Source organism: Brachyhypopomus gauderio, chromosome 1 (assembly GCF_052324685.1).
Source record: "Brachyhypopomus gauderio isolate BG-103 chromosome 1, BGAUD_0.2, whole genome shotgun sequence".
Classification (NCBI taxonomy): domain Eukaryota; kingdom Metazoa; phylum Chordata; class Actinopteri; order Gymnotiformes; family Hypopomidae; genus Brachyhypopomus; species Brachyhypopomus gauderio.
The window spans coordinates 11,224,418-11,247,681 of NC_135211.1; the positions used below are offsets into that span (position 1 = coordinate 11,224,418).

The 23,264-nt window shown below is 45.4% G+C and overlaps 1 protein-coding gene across 4 annotated transcripts in view; it reads right to left on the minus strand.

Annotated features, from left to right (window-relative positions):
• srpk1b (SRSF protein kinase 1b) overlaps window positions 1-22,802 on the minus strand; it is a 35,351-nt gene extending 12,549 nt beyond the window's left edge. Inside the window, exons 1-2 of one of the 4 annotated variants that reach the window (XM_076993715.1) lie at window positions 22,666-22,802; window positions 21,858-21,912 (exon numbers count right to left, since the gene is read on the minus strand). In XM_076993715.1, coding sequence (XP_076849830.1) covers window positions 21,858-21,912; window positions 22,666-22,678 — 68 coding nt within the window. In that variant the 5' untranslated portion in view covers window positions 22,679-22,802. Of the gene's footprint in view, window positions 1-5,001; window positions 5,359-8,532; window positions 8,719-21,857; window positions 21,913-22,665 lie in introns of those variants that run through there. The other 3 variants (XM_076993708.1, XM_076993702.1, XM_076993724.1) reach the window with 3 other exon arrangements.
• Between the last annotated feature and the right edge of the window lie 462 nt (window positions 22,803-23,264).

Sequence of the window (23,264 nt, forward strand, 5' to 3'; positions counted from 1 at the left end):
AAGTTTGAGTGTTCCTTGTATCATTACAACATTTCACATTCAAACTACACTTTTTATTGTAACTGAAATTTCCCTACAAGAATCGAATCGAATAGAAAATCGAATTGAATCGGGACCTTGTGAATCGGAATCGAATCGAACTGGGAAATCAGTGGTGATACCCACCCCTAATTAAGACAGAGAATGTCCCTTACAACTCTACACACACTTGCTGTGGACGGATACACCTGCGATTTTAGTGACACTCTCCCAAAATGACCAGCAGGAGGCAACACAGGTGTTTCACTTCACTGTGGTGTAAATGTGGTGTTGGAGCAGGCAGAGTTCTCAAACCAGAGTGTGAGGACAACAGCACCGTGATGATGGCTGCTTTAACGGACAACGCTGAGGAACGACTCGCACATGGTGGTCATCATCTCCAGCCACACGTCACATGGTCCTCTCATCTCAGCAGAACTCTCTTCCTCCTCAGTTACACCAAGAGCTTATTATCCTCTTATCCCGCTACTGCTCAAAGAGCCCTGGTCACGCTCGAAGGAGCAGCGCTGACAGACAGGAGCACGGGGGGGGGGGGGGGGCGGCGCGACTACAAGTTACAAGCTCCTCCCCTCCGCACACAGAGGAGGTCATCTGGATATGGAATCAAAGCCGCCGGGGCATCCCGGGGTAAAAAGGCAGCTTTGTCGGGGCAGTTGTGGTCAACGGTCTCGGCGAGAGACTCGAGGCACGTTGCTTTGAAGATGGTCCTTAATTGTGCGGTTGGCACCCCGTGGGTCCCCTGAATTTTTGTGTCTGTCAGAAAAACCCCCAAGGATGACACGTCACATTCCTAACTGTTTGTTTTGGTAAGAGGACAGACGTGAAGTAAAAACAAGTCAGTGATTCAATTCTCTGAAACAATTCCCCATAGAGAAGGAGTGGGTCGTAGGGTCACTTTGAGGAATGCTGGCTATCACAGTAGAATCTCTAAAAGCCAACCAGCCATTTAGTTGTGGAACCAACTGTCGAGTCCACTAAAAAAACATAAAAAAATAACCAAGTAATTTTGTGGTATAGTTAAAGAGATACTGAAACGTGATTTCACCTTCAGACTTCGTTTGGGCTGTTTTGGTTTTGTGGAGGCGTAGCTATGTCTACAAACATAGTGCCACCTCCACTTTACCACAAAGGAATACTGGACCCTTAATGTTGCTATTTCAGTAAGATGCTGTGTCTTCCATTAGATCAAGATCTGTACTCAGAGTTTTACAGTTTACACTGTTTACAACAGTGCAAGGAACAAACTCTTGAAGAGCATCAAATCTGCTCTTCAATTACCTGAGCGGACTATTTGACCAAGGGATAGATATACTGATGAGCCTTTGAATGTTCAAAACACTGAAATGATGCAGCAGACATTTCACGTCAGTCTGTGGTGCAACAAGGTGGCGTAGCTGCTACTGTCAAACAGCAAAGATGACTGTGGCTCTAATCCTGCAGCGTTCATTCATGCTAGCATCTAGCAGCTAGTGTGGGGAAGAACTGACACTGCATGCCCTACTGCTGGAGATGAAGCTGCAGTCAACTTTGAACAGACAACCAATGAGCTTTCATAAGGACAGATCAGCTTCAGAATAAAAACAGGCTTCCTCGCACATGGAAACAGAAATCAAGAATTTTACAGTCTACAAATAAAATTATTCCATTTTGTTGTTTAAGTAAAAACTTATCTGTGTGGACTTAGTGACTATGGGAAATGATTTCATAAAGGAAACTGTTGGAAAGATGTGAGGAAGTGCCTGAGGCAGAGAGTATGAGTACAAATCCAATGGCCAAAGCCTTCCCCTGCCCAACACCACCACGGCTGAGGTGAAGGTCTATTCTGTGAAGACCCGTGCGTAACCCACACAGACTCCGTCTCCGCCGTCCCTGTGTGAGACAGTGCAGCTCTTTTCTGCACATCCACATGTTTTCAAAAACCAACAAGATGGAAGCGCAAAAGCTACAGGCTCATGAAAAACACAGCAGAGTTCAGTCCTCCGTGGGTTTGGAGGAGGGCGAGCAACAAAGCATCTCCGCCAAAGGCGATTCAGTCACGGAGAAGATCGATAAAAGGCAAGACGTGCACACGAACACAAACAAAAGTGTACCCTCGTGCTCCTCGCCCAAAATAGACTTCACCTCTCAGAGAAGTAAGAGTTCTGTAAAAGATACTCAATGCAGCTGCAACGCTGCCGAGTGCCAATACCTCGGTTCATCCATCAGAGACCGTAACGGGCCCCTAACAGCCAACCCAAACCTGGAGGTGGTCGTCAGCGTACAGCCCTGACAGGAAGTGAGTTTGAGTTCAGTCATTAATGTGCAGCATTCTGCAGGTTAACAAACGAGTCTATGAACATGAGGGGGAACGAGACGCAAACGAGGAGAAGGAAACGGTGGACGGCGGTAGCGCCACACCATTCAGTGACACACTGATACACAGATAATTAGTTTCTCATGATTCTTGTGACGGAGTTGACGAGTGAAGGCGGCTGAATCTCAGTGCTTCTGCCATCCAGAAATAGTGTCAGCAGTGTGGAAATACAGCGGCCTGACACCAGGCAGAAGAGAAGCCATTACTCCCCGCTGGGCCCATGCATCCCGCTGCACCACCCGCTCTTATCTCCAACCACCACAAAGCTCAAATCTGTTCTCCCCTCTGACAGCGATTTCATGCAGCCCACACAAACAAGTCAAATCACCTCTGTGCTTCCCGAAACAGTACGATCCTGGGACGGACCCTGCGCTACCCACATGGAGAAGCTCTGGGGGGAGGCTGGAGCTGAGATGGAGAGTGAACATGCATGTGTGTGTGTGTGTGTGTGTGTGTGTGTGTGTGCTGGGGGGGGGGGGGGGGGGGGGGTGCGATTACATCAGCACGTATCATAATGTCAACACTAGGGCGGGTGGTTGTGTGATGAGAGAGCCGCTGTGGGTGTTCCCATTTTCTACTGTTTACGGTAGGGACAACAGACACTTCTGTACATTGCCGAGATTCCTTGAATTTCATTATGGTGAGTCTGGTCTGCCGCTCACCCCCACACTCAGCATAGAAAATAAGCACCACTAGTCTTACATAACCTGCCATCTAAAACCACATGCACGTTTACATCTCGCTCTCTCATGCATACACACTCGCATATGATGCATCTCGGTAGATGCTAATAACTCTGCGATAGTAAACGTGGAGTTAAATGCACCTCTGACATGACAGATACGAGAGCCGCTGACTGTCGCTCAAAGTAAAAGCTCACTCCAGCACACACATCAGAGACCGTCTGACACAGAAGGGGAGAGTCGTGACGTGCACTCTGCCAATGCCCCAGCCTTCAGGAAGGCTGGAGATGAGACCACAGAGGAAACCGAGGAGCGAGACCAGGAACTTGGGCTTTTATTTTGATGACACAGAGAGGGTGTGAGTGTGGCTTGTGGGCGGGTTCCAGTGAGGTAACTCCCTCAGGTGGCCTTGTGACACAGACCTTGTGGGTGGAACATCGCAATGATGTTTGCTGCAGGTTGGAAGGTGGAGCTCATGTCCATCCATCCATCCGCCGTTATGGAGGCATACAGAGAGTTCGCTGCAGAGCACAACTTTCTGAAGTTCAGTATACACCCGCACGAACATGCACGCAAACATACACCATGACAGTTTAGATATTTGCACGTTTTCCGTCAGACTCCCTGGAAACACATCCACGCGTCGCCCAGCTACAGACACCCACACACAAACTGCTCTGGCTGCTTTAGAAAAATGACTAAATGATAACGCCGTTTCTAAAGAAAAAATAGAAAATGCCAGAACTTTCCACATTCCTACTGCAATGCAGTAGTGAAGGCATGAGCAGAGGAGATGCCTGAGCAGACCGACAGAAAGCTGGACCATATCTCACACGTACTGCAGCTTGCATAACAAGAGCAGTCTTAAATCAAAGCAGCACCAATTCACTGTACCAGATGTGTGAATGTAGGAAAGACAGATCAAGAAACAAGAGAGACAGATGAGTTAGACAGAGAAAGTCAGAGACATAGAAAAGCATGAGAGAGAACCAGACAGACTCAACAGCCTTGATACAGCAGCTTGTTACATACAGATTAAGATGGAGAGGCAGTGGAAGGGAAGCTACTACTTGGGGAGCTTCTGCCCTCACCTCCACCCGTCTCCAACCCCTCCACCCCTCCGCCTCTTTACCTGCACCCCTCCACCCCTCTGTCTCTAACCCCTCCACCTCCCCGTCTCCAACCCCTCCGCCTCTTTACCTGCACCCTCCACCTCCCCGTCTCCAACCCCTCCGCCTCTTTACCTGCACCCTCCACCCCTCTGTCTCCAACCCCTCCGCCTCTTTACCTGCACCCCTCCAACCCCTCCACCTCCCTGTCTGCAACCCCTCCGCCTCTTTACCTGCACCCTCCACCCCTCTGTCTCCAACCCCTCCACCTCCCTGTCTGCAACCCCTCCGCCTCTTTACCTGCACCCTCCACCTCCCTGTCTCCAACCCCTCCGCCTCTTTACCTGCACCCTCCACCTCCCTGTCTCCAACCCCTCCGCCTCTTTACCTGCACCCTCCACCTCCCTGTCTGCAACCCCTCCGCCTCTTTACCTGCACCCCTCCACCTCCCTGTCTCCAACCCCTCCACCCCTCTGCTGGCGGTCCCCTGATCTCCAGCGAGTTCCCAAAGACCCAGCTGCACATACGTCACAGCTACTGATTGAGCTGCGATGGAGTCGTGAGAGGCCGGAGACACGCCAAACACGCCAGTAGGAAGGAGTGTGTGGGGTCCTGCTCCTCCAGCTGTGCTCCATGACGAGGGTCTCACTCCCTGCCCTCCTCCCTCACCACAGCACACCCCACCACAACCACATCAACACATCCCGTGCAAGATCAAACAAACAAAAAAAATCCCACAACAACAAACAAAAGACAACAACAAAGCGGCGCCTTGGCGCTCTGGGGGGCGTCAGAGGTGCCAGGGGTGCCCGCTTACCTGCAGGACGCTCGGATGCCCATGAGGTACGCAGGTGACTGAGGCGGCTGGCGGGACAGAACCAGAGCCATGAACCAGAGGCAGCGGCCAGGCTGCACACGAGACCGGCTGCGCTCACAGCCGTGTGCCACCACACGCCGACGGTGCCTGAGCGCCCGACGCAGCTGCTCACACACACACACACACACACACGCGCGCGCGCGCTCGCTCGCTCGCTCTCCCTCCCCCTCACTCACTCACTCTCCGGCTCATACACATGCTCCTCTCTGTTACAAACACCCTGCCTTTCATACACACTCTTCTCGTTTTCTCTCACACACATATTCCCTCTCTCTCTCTCGCTGCCATCCACTGCTGCCGTCAGCATGGACAGCCCGCCCCCATCTCTCAAAACCCTGGAATTCCATTGGCTAGAGCAGCACAGCACTGCATTGCAGGTAAAAAAAAAAAAACATAACTATGAAATGTTATGATTTTCACATTTGGTTTTTCTAACAAACTGACTTCACATCCTAGAACAATATATGCAGTTTGCTCGTCAAGCTGATGAAGGACCATATTACAAAAACAATTTCTCTGTAAACCTTATGTACATTGCTGCAGTATATTTATAGATATGTATACACACACACACACACACACACATATATATATATATATATATATATATATATATATATATATATATATATATAAACACACATTTCAGCAGCTGTCTACTGACATTCTGCTTTACACTGGAGAAACCAACAAAGAGTAATGATGGTTTTGTTGAATCCCTGCAGACCTTCAGAATTAAGTATGTCATTACCAATGGCCAAGTATTTCAGTGCTGCATTAATGACACATCTGTTTGCATCCCCAGTTGTTGCTATGACAGCAGCGAAGTTTTACCTGAAACTCCAAGAAAAAGAACTGATCACTGTCAGAAGTTTAGAACATCTGATCTTTCTAACACAAGCTGGTCCCACCCTCCAGAGCTTCAGAAGCACTTTGATTGCACAGCTGATGAAGGACCTCTGTCTGAAACATGTTTCTCCAGAAGTGGTGTGAACATCTCTCTCTCTCGTTTGCCAGCCCCCTTGTCTCTGGACCCTTCAGTCCTGCACCCCTCCCTCCTCTCTAGCGCCCTCCTCTGTTTTCTCTCTTACTGGTTTTCGGTACTTTTCCTTTGTTATTTTAGACTTGCTTTACTTTCCCCTTGAAGAAGGATGGAGGGTTCACTTTACATGCATGTCATTTAAGACTCTGACTAAACTTAGCTCAAGACAAAGGCTTTTTCATCTGACTCACTCTAAAACAAGCAGCCAGGCACCAAACGTGATACATCTGTTTATACAATTGAAATAGATGCATTTTGGTCAAGAGCGCCATAATCTTGCTACTTAGAGGCGCAGAAGGAAACACACCAGGTTGAAGAAGGTCCTGCATACAACCAGAGACTCTCTGGAACGTCTGAGCCCTGACGTGTGTGGAGAGACCCGTCGGTTAGCAGTGGCTGGGCATGACAGTGGACAATCAGAGAGGCCATGCCCACACACTCTCGGCATTTACTTACTGTAATAAGAACGAGGTCAGTGACTCCAGGGGAAGGGGGGGGTGAAAGAGTGGGGGACAGAAAGAGAGGGAGAAAGAGGTGCAGAGAGGACGTGATGCAGAGCTGAATAGCTAGAGAGAGATGGATAGAGATAGAAAGAGAGAGACAGAGAGATATGTGAGGGAGAGCAAGAGTGTGTGTCTTATAAATCAGATAATATTGAACTGAATCCAAAACCACTCCTTAGTGCAAAGCCAAGCATAATCAAGCAGGGAGACGAATCAAGAGAACAGAAACCACAGCCATGACCCAAACTGAACACGCAAAGCCTCAACGAACACTCCTGAAGAGCCGCATAGCCACATCCGCAATGGAAAATTACTGCAAAATACAGGCCACTGTCAACAACACAGTCACACTACAGACAGCTGCTATAAAAGTTTTCGGTGATATACTAACTGGAGGCCACAGGGCAGAACCCTATAGGGACCTATAGTGGACACAGACGCATGCACTTTACTCAAAACATCTACCACCTGAGATGCACACAGGTGCAATGGAGCAGACTCAAGACTGCAGAACACACCGGACTCCTGTGCAAATATGCCTATGCCACTATGCAACCTTTGCCACCAGCACAGAGAAGGCGTGGACACGACTGGTCTGCTGGAGACGGGACAAGCCTGGGTGTGTCTGTGCTTGCTTACAAACTTCAATGCCAGCAGCAGGTCTGCAGTGCCGTTTGTCCTGCATTGAGGAACCTCATCTATCCATCTGCCACACCTGGTCCTGTTCAGTAGGGGCCCCTGGTCCTGTTCAGTAGGGGCACCTGGTCCTGTTCAGTAGGGGCACCTGGTCCTGTTCAGTAGGGGCACCTGGTCCTGTTCAGTAGGGGCACCTGGTCCTGTTCAGTAGGGGCACCTGGTCCTGTTCAGTAGTGGCAGTTATCAAGGGAACAAGTCTGACTACAAGTCCGACTTCTCAACATGTCTGCCCATGTTTTACAACATCAAACGGCACTCTGAGATAACTTGGCAGACAATAAGGTCAAAGCTACTCATGTCCAGGGGTAAATCAGCTCTCTGAACAATTTCACAACGTCTTCCGTGTGAACGAAACATGAATCTGCAGTGCTGAACAGACAAAACCCCAAATCTGGACCAGCATCCAAGCATTAAGACACAGGTGAAACCTTACATGGAAATGCTTTGGTCACCACAAGCAGCCACACACAAGCAAGCCAAGGTTCGGCTGTGCATCGTTATAACCTTCCAGCAACACTGTTGCCACAAACCCCTCCAAAGGCAGGACAGCGCGGCGTCTGCAGGACAGCGCAGCGTCTGCAGGACAGCATCTCCCAACTCTGCTGGGAGCCCGTGATGAAACAACGATGAGCTCTTCACACACCCAGAACAGCTATGGAGCGGGCCAGTGCTCACACAGCCCTCCCTGCGGAGCACAAGCGAAACCAGCAGGCACACACAGCTCCAAATGATGCACAGATGGAACACGCTGCACCGATGATGCAAAGGACCAGTGGGCACGGAGAGGAGCGGGTGTTTGTGGGGCCAATGGGGAACAGGGTGGCTCCAACTTCACACCCTCAACCCACGGAGAGGAACAAAGGAAGAAAGCAACCTGATCAAACCGATACTGGTGCGGGTGTCAAGGACAAGTCAGCAAAGTCAGGGTTGATCTCATTCACATCATGTATGCTTACACACACACACACACACACACACACACACACACACACACACACACACACACACACACACACACACACACACACACACACACACACAGCCCATCCAGAACTTCAGCAGTCCAATTAATCAAGCCAGCCTCTTGGCCACCAGTGTTTGGCAGTTAAAAATAAATCAGCCCAGCAATAGTCAGTGATACCATCCCATAGCTGCAGCACCACTTCAGTTCTCTTTCCACACACACACACACACACACACACACACACACACACACACACGGCCACTCACTTGCACCTCAGGCCGCTGGCCAGCTTCACCACAGCTGTGTTGAGGGAAACGATCCAGTCCAGGAGCCACATGGCCTCCTCTTCTACCGCTGTATCTTTTCCTGTCTGTCTGTCTGCCTCACACTCTCGCCCCACGAACGAGGCTGCCTGCCTGCTCTGTGACTACTCCGGCACTGCTGTGCACCACTGAGGCAGGAAACAAGGATGGGAAGGTGTGTGTGTGTGTGTGTGTGTGTGTGTGTGTGTGTGTGTGTGTGTGTGTGTGTGTGTGTGTGTGTGTGTGTGTGTGTGTGTGTGTGTGTGTGTGTGTGTGTGTGTGTGGGACAAGAGTACAGGAGGAGTTGGTTTGGAGAAGCCGGGATGGTGGGGGGTGGCTGAGCCTCACAGACTGACACACTTGCGTGCAGAAGGGGCACGCGGGCACGTCGTGGGACACGTGCAGAAAGCAAAAACAGCCAGCCAGCGAAATGCGGCAGTACTGCGATGAGAGAGCTGAGCAGGGACCTGGGTACTGCTCTCCACACACTGACGAGTCCTACACCGGACCTTGGTACCCTGACGACTTTACCATGGGACCTCTGTTCTGTTCAATTGACTCGCTGTGCTTTCCTTCCTCAGCCTTCCTCCAGCGCCAGAGCAAGTGATTGCGTTTAGCCGTTTAATTAACAAGGTGCTAAGCGAGATTTGATATTTAGCCAGGCAACAACAAAAAGCCCAAGTCAAACTAACATTCAGCATCAAGGTCAGGGATTTAAGGGCAGTAAGAGAAGACAAAACGTCACACTGCACCAAGAACCAGCAGTGTCATACATGCTCCAAACACCAAACACATGTCAAGTGAGGGGCTTAACCTTACACTCAATCAATTAGAACAATAAAAACATGTGACAAGAAGAAGAATCTGGGTCTTGTGACCGAGCTTTTTTGGAACACTGTCTCTGCAGTCCTAGTGGAGCCCTGTATGTCCGTCTTCCCTGAAGCACTGACATGGACGTGGGGAGAGGGGAAAAGACAGAAGTGAGAAACAGAGAGAGACAGAGTTGTGTCTGTCTTTACCACTGCTGAGTTTTACACTCTGACTTCACTACCAAGTCTCCTTCCTTTTAGTGTCAGCATCCCACTGCCTCTGCTGTTCAGGAGTACCTCAGGGATCTGTCCTTGGACCTCTTCTTTTCATTTGATGTATTTCTCGCCTAGACCATTCATAATCATGGGTTTAAATTAAGGATGCAAATGATTAATCGACTTTCGATTAATTGTCGATCAAGAGGTTACTCGATCAAAATGTATTAATCACGATTAATCGTTAGAGAGCGCTCCTGTAGTAACTTGAACAGAGCGTAAAAACGAGAGGCGAACACGTGTCGCGAAAGACCAGAGTGGAAAACAAAATGAAGCGGGCGAAAAGACGTGCGGTGTGGGACCATTTCAACATTGTTAATTTAGGCAAAGAAGTCAGATGTTCTCTGTGTAATGCGGTATTGAAGTACAACAGTTCCACTAGCTCACTCAATTATCATTTGAACACTGTGCATGCAGCTGTCCTGCATATCACCAGTGCACCTGGTCAACCTAAAATCACAGCTACACTGGGAAGGCGAGCGTTTTCGAAGCTCGCTACGAAAAAAGAAGAGTGAGCTAAAAACAAAGCTAGCTACTGCTACTACTGTAGCCCTTACAACAGATTGTTGAACGGCTCTAACAACAGAAAGTTACATTACCGTGACGTGCCACTACACTGACGAGAACTGGCAGCTAAAATCTGCAGTGCTGATTACGACGAACATGTCGGATAGACACACCGCTGACAATTTAGCTGACAAGCTCAATTATGTTGTGGAGACTTGGGGACTCTCCGGTCGCATTACAGCGTGTGTTCACTACAACGCTAGAAACATTGTCCAAGCATGGGCTCAATAATATTCTGTTTGGCTCTCTATTTAATTTCTTCTTAAATTTTTTTTTTTATGTCTAATGTTTCAAATGGAGCCAGTCCTTAATTTATTCCTTTTTTTTAAATGAAAGAATGTGTTTTGTTATACCATAAAAATTTCCTAATGCATAATTACTTGAGCAATATATCATATAATACAATATAATTATCATAATATAATATATACTTTTTGAACAAAGTGTTTTAACTATTTAGCTGATATTTTTAAAGGCCCTATTGAAACACTGAAATTCAGGTGGAATACGCCGCTTATCGATTAATCGAAAGTCGATCGATAAGATCAATCAACTAATGATTAATGAATTAATCGATAATTTGCATCCCTAGTAGGGATGCAAATTATCGATTAATTCATTAATCATTAGTTGATTGATCTTATCGATCGACTTTCGATTAATCGATAAGCGGCGTATTCCACCTGAATTTCAGTGTTTCAATAGGGCCTTTAAAAATATCAGCTAAATAGTTAAAACACTTTGTTCAAAAAGTATATATTATATTATGTGTAAGTGTCATGCAAATGCTTCTTGTTCTTATTCATAATTTTTGTGATAAAATTATTTTGTATTTGTATTTGTAATGCAAGTTTAAAATATGTTACGGTTAAAATACAGAAAGTTACATTTTCTTATATCTCGCGAGAGTACGCTGCTGCGCTCACCGGAACTCAGAATTCATAATTTTTTGTTCTCATGAACTGCAGCCTAGCGACGGTCTATCAAAGGGCTCCGTCAGCTCATTACAAGGCCTTACTTTGATGGCAGAAAAGCAAGACAGACTGTTAAGAAATGCGAGAATCATTTGAGAATTATTTTCAAGGTTAAGAACCTCTTTTCATGACAAGCGGCCAACGAGGTATTTGCCATTTCATGTTAATTCTATACATGTTTGTATTAGGCTAAGACTAAGCGTTATGTTGTATTCGTTTGCAAACTGGATTGTACGGTTTATTGATGGATTTTGTACTGTGTTTTTTGGGCATGTAGTTCTCACGGCGTGACCGGAGGCATGTATCACAGCGACTAGACGTGTCCAAAAAATAAACGCCTGTTTCAGAGAATCGACCTGTGTTCGTGTTGTTGTGAAGAGAGCTACAGTGAGAACTCGACTGCTCGACACGGGTAGGAGAGACGACGATACCGCGACGAAGATCCAGCACGACGACGAAGTAAGAACATAGCTTATGGTCGGCATAGTGATTGCAATCAACGGCGAACGGACTGTTTTGAAGACGCAAGCTTTCAAGCTATTCACGAGAGGCTCTACCACAACCGTCAAGTTAAGGTGGTGTGAGAAGCGGTTTAACTTGGAAAATTGCAACTGAAAACTCGAGTTTAGCCTTGCATACCGTGCTTAGCATACAACTATGGAAGAATGTAACGTGCTGGTGCTGCGGTCATAATATTAAAAGGCAATTTAAGTAAAGTTTAAAGGGTAATTATACTGATTTAAAAACTTTCTTAAAACAGACCTAAGTGATTTTCTGCCTGTATAGGTATATTCTTCCTGCAGTAAGGTTTATGTTTTCCAGTTACTTTGCCTTGTTTGAGTTGGAAGTCAACAGAAGGTTTGAAGGTTTGATAAGTCTAGATAAAGCTTAAGCATAGATACAATTTTGAACGACTTTCTTAACTGCTTACAGTTACACTAATCCCAATAGAAATTAATTTTAAACATACATACATTACATATAGTTCATAGTCATTTAGTTTATCCTAAGATGTCCGACCCAGGCAACGAGACCTTCCATAAAAATGTTAAAGAATCTAAAATTATGGATTCAGAGCTTGCAGAAAGGGTAGAAGGGCTACGACGAAGTGAAAGAACTCGAACCTTGACAGAAAAGGGAAGAGAACTTCAAGAAGAAAGGCTAAAAGGCATACAACGTCGGTACAGAATAATTTATGAGAAATGGAGATGTCAGGCAAGAATAGGCAAGGAAATATTGAGGGACAGAGCCTCTGAAGACGAATTAAATGAGTTGATTAAAAACATGGAAGACGCCTCTTCTAATGTAAAGGACATTTTTGAAGAGTTACGTCAAGTGCAAACCCCAGAATCTGATCTGCGGCGCAGAGTTGACACGTGCATAGCACTCTCAGAATTTATTATTCAAAGAGCAAAGGGCCAACTTAAGGGCCATACATCAGATGAAGAAGAAAAAGAACCCTGGCCCGATGTTGGCTCTGTCCTAGACTCAACATGTTCTTTATCAAGACCAATGTCTTATAAATCAAAATGTAGTTCCACTCATTCTAGCATTGACTCAGTCAAAAGAAAGGAAGCTGCAGCTGAAGCTGCCGCATCTCAAGAAGTTTTGACAGTGTTGGCTGAACAAGAGAAAGAAGTTGCAGAACTTCACAGGTTAGAGACAGAAAGTACACAACGGTTAGCACAATTTGAATCTGAGAATCTAGCTAGGCAACAAGCAATACAAGAGAAGTGTAGAAAGCTCGAACGCTTAGAAGAACTAAAGAAACTTAATGCTGCAAGAGCTCGAGTTAAGATCTACGACCAAGTCGATGAAAATCTTGAAGAAATTTCCCTGCCACATCATATTGAAATGGCAACAGAATGCCAAGCTGCCCATGTTTCAAATCTTCCATTAATTTCCCAATCCCTACCAGTCACAACCCAAATCCTGCATGCTTCAAGTCCTGTATTCATCCCTCAGTCCCTACCAGTTGCAAGTCAAGCTACTGCTCCACGAAGTTCGCAGCTGGGACCTCATACTCCACCAACCTCAATACCCATGCCTTGTGCACAGAACAACTCTGATTTAATCAATGTACTATCAGAAGCTATAAGCTCCAATCGTCTCCCAATGCCAGAGCCTGCATTGTTCACAGGAGATCCCTTGAAATTCAAAGACTGGCAATTATCATTTGAAACATTAATAGATAGGAAAAACATCCCAAAAAATGAAAAACTGTATTACTTAAGAAAGTACTTGGGTGGCGTTGCAAAGAAAGCTGTTGAAGGATTTTTCCTACTAGGCAGCGAAGCAGCATACGACTCAGCCTGGCAGCTGTTGGAAAAACGATTTGGAGACCCATTCATAATTGGGAAGTCCTTCAGAGATAAGTTACACGGGTGGCCAAAGATAAGTTCTAAATATGGCTATGAACTGAGGGACTTTGCAGATTTTCTCAAGAGCTGTGAGGCTGCAATGCCCCATCTTAAGACATTAGAAGTTCTCAATGACTGCAACGAGAGTCAAAAAATTCTGCTGAAATTGCCAGATTGGTTAGTATCCAGATGGAACCGGAAGGTGATGGAAACCAGACAAGCAAACGCTGGATATCCACCTTTCAAGGAGTTTGTAGACTTTCTCTCAAAGGAAGCAGATCTTGCTTGTGATCCAGTATCCTCAATACAAGCACTTAAGAACATGGAAAATGAAAGACCAAAGCACTCAAGAAACCAAACCATTCAAGCAAAGACACTGTCCACAAACACAACACAAAGCAACACCCCATTATGCATTTTCTGCAAGGGAACAGGACATGTCCTTGCTAAGTGCAGAAAGTTTAGCGAAAGGACAGTTCAAGATCGTGTCAGGTTTGTGCGTGCAGAGAAGCTTTGCTTTGGATGTTTGAAGATAGGTCATCATTCAAGAAGGTGTGATAACAAGAGCACATGTGAAAAGTGTCAGAAAAGACACCCAACATGTCTGCATGATGACAAGTTCAAGGAACATCAAAGATCTACACCTCCTAAGAGAGATGAAATTTCAGAGAACAAATCAGAATCAACAGAGATAGTTGCAATGGCAACTTCCAACACGGTCTCGCAAGATGGCCTGAGCACACAAACATCCTCAGTCATACCCGTATGGGTCTCATCCATAAAACAGCCAGAAAAGGAAGTCCTAGTTTATGCACTTTTAGACACACAAAGTGATACCACATTTATTTTAGATGAAGTGGCCCAAGACCTCAACACAAAGAAAGAGAGTGTCAGTTTGCAGTTATCCACAATGTCTGCAAAATCAACAGTCATTCCCTGTCATAAACTTAAGAACCTACAAGTGAGAGGATACAATTCAGAAAAAAGGATTCCATTGCCGCCAGTTTTCACACGAGAATTCATTCCAGCAAACAGGTCACACATTCCAACTTCAGAAACAGCTCGAAAATGGCCGCACTTAGAACAATTGGCAATTGAGATTCCACCACCACTGGATTGCGAAGTAGGCCTTCTAATTGGTTATAACTGCCATCAAGCACTTCTTCCAAGAGAAATTCTGTCCGGCAAAGAAAATCAGCCATATGCACAGAAGACTGATCTTGGTTGGAGCATCGTCGGCTGCTCGCATCCAGCAAGTGACTACAGTGATGTAATGGGAACCAGTCATAGAACCATAGTGAGACAAGTAACACCTGCTGTACAACCATCAGTCGAGCTAAGGAGAGAAGTACACTTTGTGTGCAAAACTCATATCAAAGAGATCATTCCAACAGACATAATCAAGGCTCTCGAATCTGACTTTACCGATCACACCACAGATAACAATCCAGTCTCTCAAGAAGACCTTCTTTTCTTGTGTAAAGTAAGGGAAGGCATAAGGCAGAAAGAAGATGGCCACTATGAACTCCCACTTCCCTTTAAGAAGGATGAACCTAATCTCCCAGACAATAAACAATGTGCAATTCATAGGCTTACCTCATTAGAACGACGACTGAGAAAAAACGAGCAGTATTACAAGGATTATGTCCAGTTCATGAACGACATTATAACCCGAGGAGATGCTGAAAGGGTTCCACAGCCAGAGCTTGATAACCAACCAGCGTGGTACATTCCACATCATGGAGTATACCATCCCCACAAGCCCAGGAAAATCCGTGTGGTCTTTGATTGTTCCGCACGCTTCCAAGAAACTTCTCTGAACGATCATCTCTTGACTGGTCCAGACCTGACTAACACATTAGTTGGGGTGTTATGCCGATTTAGAAAGGGCCCCATAGCCATAATGTGTGACGTCGAAAGGATGTTCCACCAATTTCACGTTGCAAAGGAACACCAAGATTATCTAAGATTTCTTTGGTGGGACAAAGGCGATCTGGATTCCAAACCCGCTGTGTACAGGATGAAGGTGCACCTGTTTGGAGCAGCTTCATCCCCTGGCTGCTCCAACTTCGGACTCAAACATCTGGCATCGCAGGGCCATGGAAGATTCAGTGAAGAGTCTATCAAGTTCATCCAGAATGGTTTCTACGTCGATGATGGCTTAACGAGTGTGAAATCATCTGCTGAAGCCATACATCTGGTGGAAGAGTCAAGAGCCTTGTGCAGAACAGGGAGGCTTAGACTGCACAAGTTCGTATCCAATGACAAAGTAGTTATTGCTTCAATACCACCTGAAGAATGTGCCCAAACCAGAGATCTGAACATGGCCTTGGGAGAACTCCATATCGAGCGAGCACTCGGAGTTCAGTGGTGCGTTGAAGCAGATGAATTCCAATTCAGGGTCACAGTCAAGGAAAACCCACTGACAAGGAGGGGAGTTCTATCCACCGTTGCATCAATTTACGATCCGCTAGGGTTTGTAGCCCCCTTTGTACTAGTCGGCAAACAGATCCTTCAGGCACTATGCAGAGACAAACTAAACTGGGATGAAGATCTTCCTGAGCACATTTTGCCACAATGGGAGTCATGGCTTAAAGATCTACCTCACTTGGCTGCCCTGAAGATTCCAAGAAGCTATCTACCATCAAGCTTTGGTGAGGTTGCATTATATGAGCTCCATAACTTCTCAGATGCAAGTCTCAGAGGATATGGTGCATGTTCATATCTCAGAGCTGTAAACAAAACAGGACAAATTAGTTGCTCACTCGTCATGGGGAAAGCAAGAGTAGTTCCTACCAAATTAATGACGATCCCAAGACTTGAATTGTCGTCAGCAGTGACTTCAGTCCGCAACGGTGATGTTGTAAAAAGGGAGCTCGACATTGACATTCTTCAAGAGTATTACTGGACAGACTCAAAGGTAGTCCTAGGCTATGTAAATAATGATGCCAAGAGGTTTCACACATTTGTGGCCAATCGGATCGAACGCATAAGATCAAGCACAAACCCTCAGCAGTGGCGACATGTCAGCTCAGAAAACAACCCAGCCGACTATGCCTCAAGAGGACTGAATGCAGTTCAGCTGAAAGAGTCTAACTGGCTGACTGGCCCTGGCTTTCTGTGGCAGCAGAATCTTCCATGTGAAGAGGAAACGGTGGGAGAAGTAGAATCAACTGATCCTGAACTTCGCAAGGCCCACGTTCACACAGTCAAGATGAGAGAATTTCAATCAATGGTGGACCGCTTCGCTAGATTTTCTGACTGGTCCAGAGCAGTTAGAGCTGTCGCCAGGCTCAAGAGGTTTATTAAAGAACTAAAGAGACTTCAGCCAAGAACAAATGAAACAAGTAGCCTCGAAGAAAGAAGAGAAGCAGAAATGGTTATAATCAGGCTGGTGCAAGAAGAGGCCTTTGCTGAGGACATACAGAAAATCAAGCTCCAGAAAAAGGACAGCTTGGGAAGGCATAACAAGTTATACAAATTAAGTCCCATCTTGGATAAGAACGGTGTCCTTAGGGTGGGAGGACGGCTGTCAAAGTCAGCCCTGCACCATGACATAAAACATCCTGCAATTCTCCCAAAGAAATCTCATGCGTCTGCCCTGCTTGTCAAACATCATCACGAACGCATACACCATCAAGGGAGAGGCATGACCCTAAATGAGCTACGTGCAAATGGAATTTGGATCTTAGGTTGTGGAAGTGTGGTCTCTTCACACATTTATAAATGCATAAAATGTAGGAGATACAGAAGAACTACTCAGATCCAACAAATGGCAGATCTACCAGAAGAGAGAACTGAAGCATCACCTCCCTTTGCTTATTGCGGTCTTGATTGTTTTGGCCCATTCATAGTGAAAGAAAGAAGAAAGGACTTAAAACTATATGGATTGCTGTTCACCTGCTTGTGCTCCAGAGCAGTACATATAGAAACAATAGAGGACTTGACAACCGATGCTTTCATGAATGCACTTCGAACATTCATAGCTATCAGAGGACCTGTGCGCCAATTAAGGTGTGATCAGGGAACAAATTTCATGGGTGCTAGGAGAGAGCTTTCTGAGTTGCTCAAGGGAATGGGTCAAGAGCGCCAACAAGCAATCGGCTGCGAATTTATAATGAATGTCCCTTCCGCAAGCCATATGGGTGGAGTCTGGGAGCGCCAAATTCGAACGATTCGAAACATCCTGACTGCTATGCTTGACAAGTCCGCAAGCAGGCTCGACACGACAACTTTAAGAACATTTCTTTACGAGACAATGGCTATAATAAACAGCAGACCACTCAGTGTTGAGCATCTTCATGATCCCAATGGTCCAGAACCACTCACCCCCAATCATATACTAACCATGAAATCCTCAATTATTCTACCCCCTCCTGGACAGTTCTGCAAGGAAGATCTCTATCTGCGTAAAAGATGGAGAAGGGTGCAGTTCTTAGCCAACGAGTTCTGGAAAAGATGGAGACGAGAGTACTTGCTAAACCTCCAGCAAAGACAGAAGTGGCAAAAACCATCACGAAACTCTCAAGTAGGTGACATTGTGATTCTTCAGGATGACAATGTTCCAAGAAACGAATGGAAACTTGCCAGGGTTGTAGAAGTTCATCCTAGTGCTGATGGCCTGGTGCGAAAACTGAAACTACTAGTTAGCGACACTAAACTTGATAAGGGAAAGGTACTCACAAGAGTATTTAGTCTTGAAAGGCCTGTTCACAAGGTAGTAACTCTGCTTGAGGCCAGCTAAGTCATACACATAATATCACGTTAATGTTGTTGACTTCCTTAATGATTTTTGTTTAAAATAAATCCCACATTCAGAGTTATGAGTGATTTGGTGGGAGTGTAAGTGTCATGCAAATGCTTCTTGTTCTTATTCATAATTTTTGTGATAAAATTATTTTGTATTTGTATTTGTAATGCAAGTTTAAAATATGTTACGGTTAAAATACAGAAAGTTACATTTTCTTATATCTCGCGAGAGTACGCTGCTGCGCTCACCGGAACTCAGAATTCATAATTTTTTGTTCTCATGAACTGCAGCCTAGCGACGGTCTATCAAAGGGCTCCGTCAGCTCATTACAAGGCCTTACTTTGATGGCAGAAAAGCAAGACAGACTGTTAAGAAATGCGAGAATCATTTGAGAATTATTTTCAAGGTTAAGAACCTCTTTTCATGACAAGCGGCCAACGAGGTATTTGCCATTTCATGTTAATTCTATACATGTTTGTATTAGGCTAAGACTAAGCGTTATGTTGTATTCGTTTGCAAACTGGATTGTACGGTTTATTGATGGATTTTGTACTGTGTTTTTTGGGCATGTAGTTCTCACGGCGTGACCGGAGGCATGTATCACAGCGACTAGACGTGTCCAAAAAATAAACGCCTGTTTCAGAGAATCGACCTGTGTTCGTGTTGTTGTGAAGAGAGCTACATTATGATAATTATATTGTATTATATGATATATTGCTCAAGTAATTATGCATTAGGAAATTTTTATGGTATAACAAAACACATTCTTTCATTTAAAAAAAAGGAATAAATTAAGGACTGGCTCCATTTGAAACATTAGACATAAAAAAAAAAATTTAAGAAGAAATTAAATAGAGAGCCAAACAGAATATTATTGAGCCCATGCTTGGACAATGTTTCTAGCGTTGTAGTGAACACACGCTGTAATGCGACCGGAGAGTCCCCAAGTCTCCACAACATAATTGAGCTTGTCAGCTAAATTGTCAGCGGTGTGTCTATCCGACATGTTCGTCGTAATCAGCACTGCAGATTTTAGCTGCCAGTTCTCGTCAGTGTAGTGGCACGTCACGGTAATGTAACTTTCTGTTGTTAGAGCCGTTCAACAATCTGTTGTAAGGGCTACAGTAGTAGCAGTAGCTAGCTTTGTTTTTAGCTCACTCTTCTTTTTTCGTAGCGAGCTTCGAAAACGCTCGCCTTCCCAGTGTAGCTGTGATTTTAGGTTGACCAGGTGCACTGGTGATATGCAGGACAGCTGCATGCACAGTGTTCAAATGATAATTGAGTGAGCTAGTGGAACTGTTGTACTTCAATACCGCATTACACAGAGAACATCTGACTTCTTTGCCTAAATTAACAATGTTGAAATGGTCCCACACCGCACGTCTTTTCGCCCGCTTCATTTTGTTTTCCACTCTGGTCTTTCGCGACACGTGTTCGCCTCTCGTTTTTACGCTCTGTTCAAGTTACTACAGGAGCGCTCTCTAACGATTAATCGTGATTAATACATTTTGATCGAGTAACCTCTTGATCGACAATTAATCGAAAGTCGATTAATCATTTGCATCCTTAATCCCTAGTTTAAATCCCACTTTAATCAATCAGATTTATATTAGTACTGCTTCCTCTGAGCTTCTGCCCATGTACTGACCTCATGCATCAGAGGACTACAACTCTGGCTGCAAGAGAAAAACCTGAAACGGATTTCTAATAAATCTGAAATGTTACTAGTCGGGCCTAAATCGCTTCTTTAGTTTCTCAAAGCCCACTACTGATATGGTCCTATGAGGTCCCATTATTAATAACCTCCAATTATTAAAAACCTTGGTGCTCTCTCTGATTCATCACTCAGTCCCATATGAAGCTGCATTTAGTTATCTGCCCGTGTGCGGACAGCACTCAAGGACACAGACGCAAGAATGCTGATAAACACCTTCATTTGTTCCTCCACACCAAATACCATTACTAAATTAATCAACCATCTTCAGTACATGCAAAACGCCTGGTAGCTGCAGTCCACACATGGCCTTCAGCAGCTGCAGTGACTACCTGTCTTCTCCTGCATTAATGATAAAATCCTTCCTCTTACTTTCAAACCTCCAAGTTGTCTTGTGCCTATGTACTTCTCCAGTATGGTCCATTTCCACCAGCTCTCTCATGGACCCTCTTAACTCTGGCCTACTTGCTGTTCCACAGACTCAGCTCACAGCCACGGGTGGCGGATCCTTTAGTGCTGCTACTCCCAAAATGTTGGAACTGTCCGCCTCAATCTCTTCCCAATTGCTCTACTCCGTCTCCCTTTAAAATTCCACATTAAAAATATCCTCTTTACTGCTCATTATTCTTCCTAGTTTTCCCCCTCCTGCCAAATGTGCCCTTGGGTTTGTGAAAGGTGTTATATAAACTGAGCGTAGTTATTATTATTGTCATTATTATTATATTACACACAGAGTGATGGTGAGAGAGACATGTAGACAGAGAGAGAGATGGAAAGAGAGAGAGAGATGGACATGTAGGCATTAGCTTTGTTGTGTTCCATAATGTGTGACATAATGCGACTCCACATGGTTGGTGGATCTGTTGGACAGAGTCCAAAAGGGAAAGTCAAGAACGAACACCACAATCACACACACATACACCCTCACACCCACATGCACACACTACTAGTGGAGTATGGGCAGCACATCACACTATTTTGGGCTGTCGCAGTCAAAACAGTGCCATGACCGCAAAACCATGACAGCTTCAAATTGAGTGCAACCTCTGAAGACATTAAACCTAACACTGGCTAATCGTTTGTGCATTTTTAGATGAATTAATGTGACCAAAACCTACTGAAACACTGGGCTTCTGTGCAGAGATGCTCATTTCAAAGGAAGACGTGACTAGAGTGAACTCACAGACACTGAGCCTGGAGTCGGCTCAAAAATCCTGCTTCAGAAGAAAGATTAGTGCTGGGCATGTGACACGGATGCGTGTGCAGCACAAACGCGAGACACAATGGTGGCAAGAGCAGCTAATTGAGCCAATGGCTTCAATAACTGGCAGGGGTTTTAATGGAGCATTCCACAGGGTATGAGAGAGGTGTGCAGTGAGCAGAGACCCTGAAGAACTCCATCAATGTGACACACACACACACACACACACACATGCACACACAGGCTCAACAGATACAACTTTCAAGGATTTCATTCAGACATTTCATCAGTGGACATTTAAAACTTCATTAAAGTATTGTTTGGTTATCAGCATATTGCCTATAAACACCACAGACACTTTCTGAGGAAAGAATAGCAGTAAAATGACTTTGTAAACTGGCTCCAAAGTAAACAATAGAAGACTGTTACAAAAGGACAAAACATCCATTTGAGGCATGCTTTTTGTGTTACATACCTATACTAACAACTTGCCTGTTGTTAACCTGGGTGTGTTAGGTGTGAGGCAGCTGTGGTGGTCTGTCACACTTGCTAGTCCACCCGGTCCCTACAGTGGCCCCCACGTAGGGCACAGGATCCCCGCTTCATGTCTGGACCGTACCAGGAAAACCACATCTTACCTTTTGCCAGGCTTCTTCGGCTTGTTCCTTTTCTTCCTCGCTTGGAGCGCAAGCACTAAAGAGACAGGAGAACACGGGAAGCCCACTTGAGGAGGATGGAGAGATCATTACAGCCGCCCCAGCAGGTCCATTCACTGAGAGGAGGGCGAACCTCAACACAACCCAAACGTTAGCTAGCTGGCTCATTCTGACAACTAGCCAGGTGACTTGTACATCCGTATTGCACTGTGCACATTAACGACAACAAAATTTTTTATCTTAATAGTGAAATCCGAACAACCAGCTGGCTCAAAACCTCAGGAACAATATACATGAGTAAACTTAGCTCCCGCAGTTCAACTTTGCCCAGTAGCTAACCTGGCTAGCTGGCTAACACCCGTTACCTAGTTACGCTAGCTCGCGCGGTCCAGCACGCGCTGGCGGTGAGTGCAGTAGTTAGCGGTTTAGCAAGCTCGCTGTTCGGTGGAGTCGGAGTTGGTTATTTTCTTATAAGATGTGCTTGACATCATTTGATGTCAAACCGCGGACATTAATTAGTGTTACGCCCGACAGTCTGTTATATTCTGCTTATGACTGTTAACGAGTTTTTTGTCACTTGCTAGCTGGCAGTTAGCTACATTAGCCATTTAGCTTCGCCAGCTCACGTTGCACAGTGTGTGCGGGACCCAGCGGGACAGCAGGATCACGGGCTATTGTTCAGCAACACAGCTGCTCTCTTTGTTTTGCAGTTGTTATTTTCAGCTCTGCCACAAACACGACGCAACATTGTCTACGATAACGGAACTAGTTTTTTTATCTTAATGCTCACCTTTCTTTTCCATATTGTAGCTAGTTACCGGCTTTGCCGCGTGTACACTGTCAACTTCGGCGCAGGCGTCGTTCTGCAAAAACTTCCACAAACAAAACTCTCCTCTGTTGGCCACGCCCACTCACTTTAGCCACGCCCACTCACTTTCCGCGCCCTTAGTCAAGGCAGAGAAATCCTGATATTTCGGATCTTTTCAATATTGACCAATTTCGTGTAAAATGCATCATGTATATCATGGAACGTGTACTGTTATATATATATATATAAACAGTACACGTTCCATGTCCCCATGACAAATGTTGTAATCATGTGACAATAAAAATAAATTTTATTATTACCAATCTATTAGCGCCATCTCCTGGAATGAAGTACCAAGACGTGACATCGTAGACAACGGCTGAATCCGAAACGCTATACTTCCCTCCTATTCAGTACGCCAAAGCAGTAAGAGATAACATGTAGTACGTCCGAGGTTATAAAAACTGCCCAGTCACCTACTGAAAGAACGCACTGCATTGAAATCTAGTGCCTACTGCTTAAGTACAACGTCTAATCAGCCAACACGTCAACGTCTTCCCATGACCAATTAGAAGTATTTG